This window comes from Lytechinus variegatus, chromosome 1 (genome assembly GCF_018143015.1).
Source record: "Lytechinus variegatus isolate NC3 chromosome 1, Lvar_3.0, whole genome shotgun sequence".
Classification (NCBI taxonomy): Eukaryota; Metazoa; Echinodermata; class Echinoidea; order Temnopleuroida; family Toxopneustidae; genus Lytechinus; species Lytechinus variegatus.
Genome location: NC_054740.1, coordinates 45,463,595 through 45,468,216, shown reverse-complemented (window position 1 = coordinate 45,468,216; position 4,622 = coordinate 45,463,595). Strand labels below are relative to the sequence as shown.

At 37.7% G+C, this 4,622-nt stretch overlaps 1 protein-coding gene across 1 annotated transcript; it reads left to right on the top strand.

Annotated features, from left to right (window-relative positions):
* The first annotated feature begins 844 nt into the window (after positions 1-844).
* Positions 845-3,619, top strand: LOC121406448. Its single transcript, XM_041597466.1, has 2 exons — positions 845-1,870; positions 2,673-3,619. The coding sequence occupies exons 1-2, from the start codon at positions 1,525-1,527 to the stop codon at positions 3,305-3,307; spliced, it is 981 nt and encodes a 326-aa protein (XP_041453400.1). The 5' UTR covers positions 845-1,524; the 3' UTR covers positions 3,308-3,619.
* The last annotated feature ends 1,003 nt before the right edge of the window (positions 3,620-4,622 follow it).

Sequence of the window (4,622 nt, the reverse complement as noted above, 5' to 3'; positions counted from 1 at the left end):
GAAAATCAAAACCTTCAGCTCACACTTCGCGCTAACATTATTTTATTAGATTCCTATCTTGTTCATGGTTTTTATAAAGCTGTTAAGAATGTCCAGTTTTTAGGGTGGAAAAAAAATTCAGCTCGCTCCGGCGCATCTTTTATTAAGTTGAATTTCTATTCTGTTCATGATTTGAAAAGTGTTAGTTGTTACGAATGTCTAGTTTCAATGTCTAGTAAAATCAAAAACTTTCAGCTCGCACTTCGAGCTCGCATTAAAGGGGAAGTTCACCCTGAAGAAAACTTTGTTGTAAAAATAGCAGAAAAAAATAGTAAAAAATATTGGTGAAGGTTTTGCCCCATGTGTTATGTAATATAAAATGTATGAATTTCAAATTTTGTATGGTTCCTGATGACTTAATTTTGTTTTCTTTTCATGATCGGGTTTGAAATGATTTGTCTATTAATATACAAAAGTTACAGTGAAAACCATTTTCAATTTTCTGAGAAAATGACATTTCATTTATTGTTTACCATTCGCTATGTAGGAATGCTGCTCGCATATGACGTCACAAATCAAATAATTGAATTTCTAATAACTTTTTAATTATTTGATGAATTTTTCTCAAACATTCGGCAATATTTTTTATTATTTTTTCTGCTATTTTTACAATAAAATTTTTGTCAGGGTGAACTTCCCCTTTAATGGTTTAGGTAGGTTCGTATCTAATTCATGATCAAAGATGTTCAGAATGTTCAATTTCCAGGTCACAATTTATGAAATGTCAATAAATATATATATATATATATATATATATATATATATATATATATATATATGTGTGTGTGTGTGTGTGTGTGTACGGGTGTGTTTGAGTTAGTAATTCTGTAGAACATGAAAACGGAAAACTCAATTGCGTCCCCCTACCTCCAAGGAGAGATTTCCGACAATGATGACTCACAAAAATAATCGTCTCTTTATTAAGCTCTAGGTCATGAAGGTATGAAGGTATAATGCCTATTCTACAGTAATACATTTCACTAATTGGTGGTGTGTAGGACTAACGGTACAGAGACGTAATTTTCGATATACAATGTAATATACATGTAATAGAGATGTTGAAATATTTGTTTGAGATTGGCAAGATTTCTGTAACGGGCTTTTTCATTAAAGTCAGGAGCTGCAGAACGATCTTTTTTAAAGCGTGTGTTTTTTAGGATAACATCGCTATATGATCATCACTTTCAAGCTCAGTACATGGTCACTGATTAAAGTGTGTGTGTGTGTGTGGGGGGGGGGGGCGGTCAAATCACCAAGACACCCCCTTCAACCACTACACCAGAAATAAAAAACAACAACCGATATTTGATATGCAACCAATGAAATACGCGTATTTAGCAGGACCTGTGCTTAACTTTTTTTGAGTTGCGATAATCGCAATTCTTTCTGCGACGAGCATCAGATCAGGTAAATGTTTAAGGCCAGTGTGTAAAAAACACTATTTAGCCCTCTCATGACATTAATGTAACTTCTAATATTTACATAATGTTACAGGTCTTTTTCAACTACGGACGGTACGGGAAGATCGTGTCTGTACCAGAGCATATCAGTGAGAGTTTTCTCCTTCACGAACATAAATTCTATGGCATGCAAAACACTATAGCCAACGCCATAAGAACCTACTTTGTGGAGAAAAGTAAAGGTCCCATGTCAATACAGTTAGAGAAAGTAACAATCACAGAATTGGCCATGGACAAGAAATACCTTCACCACAATGTGTATGGTATCATCAGAGGGACACAGCTATGTTGCTTCACCAATGTTCTTGGAAAAGGCGTCTGTTACAAAGATGTCGGACGATTCTTTATCTACGAAAAACCTCATGAAAAACGTGAGAATGGTAAAAGTACTTCTGACTTTCCTTTATCTGATAGTGATATCTATGTTCCATTTTGTGTCATTTTTGCAGAAAGGAGATCCCAGGTATCTTGTCAAAGTTGCTATTTTGCATAGGAACATCAGCTCAGATGGTTTATTTTCATTGTGTCTAATGCCAAATTGTCCAGTTGCCAACTCGTCTAATATCATTTAGTCTATCAGTTCGTCCAATATCCACACGGTCTAACTGCCAATTCGTCCACTCATCATTTCGTCGAATAACCAGTTGGTCCAATAGCCATTAAGTCGATATACCATTTGGTCTAATTAGTTTGAGTGTTAATTTGGGACGAAATGAATTAAAATAAAACGAATATTAGACCAACTGGTTATGAGACGAAATGGTCACAGATGAAACGGTCATTAGACGAGTGATGATTGGACCAAATGGTTATTGGGCCAAATGGTTGATAGACGAAGTGTTGATGGATTAAGAGTAAATGGCATCAGATTAAATGAAGGAAGACCATGTGGTGAGTGGACGAGTTGGTAGTGGACGAATTAGCAATTTACCGTTCAGATGAATTGGCGAACAGGCGAGGGAGGTGGGCGATTTTATAGCATATCCATCATAACAAATATTGTCGCATTATAAATTTCAGAATCATGTATGGTTGAAGATTTGAAGAATCTTATAGTAAGGTAGAAAAGAGGTATTTATTTTTTACCAGAACTAAAATAGGTTACATTATGAGATAATGTTGGTTTCTTTAAATATCAGCTTGTGTGTGAATTACATTTATTTTTCATTTCAGAAACTGCTTTGTTCAGAACCAACTGTTGGCGATGCAAGCACACCGACTGTCTAGCTGACGATGCTCTCATTGGCCTAGAAGGATGGTGTCATAAGTGCTCTCTTTGTCTCCGATGTCAAGATATCTTGTGCGAATCGTCAAGCAAAAGAGATAACGTGGACGATCCCGATAGTTATCCGAATGGAAATGCAATCGTCCGAAAGACAGCTTCTGCTGTATTTGTTTCTAACACTTCACCTAATGTGTTGACCCAAGAACCTTCATATAAGGAAGTGGTGAGTGACGACGATGATGACGAGGAAGTCGACCTTCGTGCCATGATCACAGACCCATTAGCAGATATGACATTGAAAAACAAGCAGAAAGGTGTTTCTGGGATGTCATCCAAGAAATTCTCTTTGATCCCTCCAGAAGATGAAGGAAGCAAGCTAATTGAACCTCCAAACAACAGATTGAAGTTGCCCAAGATACATGCCTCGAAAGCGGTGCCAGCAGGGTCTGGGATTTCGGTAGCAAAAGGCATGAGGTATATAAGACGAAATACTGAACCGGCTGCTTTGAATATTGACCAGTTTGCAATTTTTTTAGATCGTGGGGAGTGGCGAAAGTTTGATTTTGAGCTAAAGACGGTCTAAAAAATGTTTATAAGCTATACAAGTGACCTCATCATCAATTTTTCCAAAAGGGTAGGTAGCTAGGGGAACCGTGATTTAAGCTACGCCTACCGTCGTTTTCTTCATTCATTTCTTTCTCAAAATAATTAAATACAAGAGTTGCCAGATATAAGAGTTGTATAATTTCTCATATTTATACATATACATATAGATAGAAGGATAGATGGATGGATGGATGGATAGATAGAGAAATAATTTCGTTAATTGGAGTATTGGAAAGTGCTCAATACCCTGGGGTAGAGCAAGTCCGGGGGGGGGGGCACTCAGTTTATAATGCATAGTGGGTATGTGCCGCGGAGGGGACTCCTATTTTTACACTCAAATTTACGTTCCAAGGCATAGCATTTTTGTCTTATTGAGAAAAAGAAAGCATAAGGAAAACTTACGGGCCAAAACGATAATTTTGAGTGAGAATATATACACACAGGACGTGGAGCACTGACGCGCCAGTGCGAGCACCTACCCAGCCGAGTGCGGACTGATCCATTATGCGTGAATAGGGGTGGACAATGTAAACAGGGGAATTAAGTTGGTTAATAATTGCATTGCAGTGTTCGCTCGACAAAATGATGTCTCTCTCTACCTCATGAAATAGTGAGCCAAACATCTGCTAAAGTGAACGATCGTAATGGCACCAGTCTCCACTGCGGAAGACTCCATAGTGTGAGTTGTAATGGGTATTGTCAAGCTCCCTTACCTCTGTTGTAATGGTTCAGTCCATATCACGATTTCACAGCAATAAACATGACGTCATTGTTGTAGTTTTGGTACATTTCTTGTGATTCGACGACAAACTTTGAAGAAAAAATAATCACTGGATTTCTGACCAATCACAAACATTTTGATATCGCATGATAGAAAATTTATCAAGCTGTCAAAAGCCGTCTGCATTTTAGTTCAACGAACTTTGGATCGCCCGCCAGCTGCGAACAAAGAGCTCAGTGTAAGCAAAAACCCGCGATTTCTGACATTTCCCAAAGACAAACTGCCTGTACTAGACATCTTTGAAGAAAAAGTGATCACTGGATTTATATTGTAATTGAATAAAATGTATACTATTCAAAAGAGAATGAAATAAACTTGCAGAATCCGCGTGCTATTTGGGGAAATACCACCCGAACGCGGAGATATGAACAATTTAGTGCAAAAATGTCCCAAGTTTCACTGCGTTTCACGTGTTGTAGCGAGTGTATGCGTATACACACGGCGCTAAGGAGCGGAAGTTTTCCTTATGCTCCTCCAAAGCATAGCATTCTCTTCTTATCGAGAAAAAAAG

Coding starts and splice junctions, on each gene's coding strand:
- LOC121406448 (XM_041597466.1), top strand. CDS start 1,525: ATGTTACAGGTCTTTTTCAACTACGGACGGTACGGGAAGATCGTGTCT. Junction 1,871..2,672: donor CGAAAAACCTCATGAAAAAC/GTGAGAATGGTA, acceptor TTTTCATTTCAG/AAACTGCTTTGTTCAGAACC.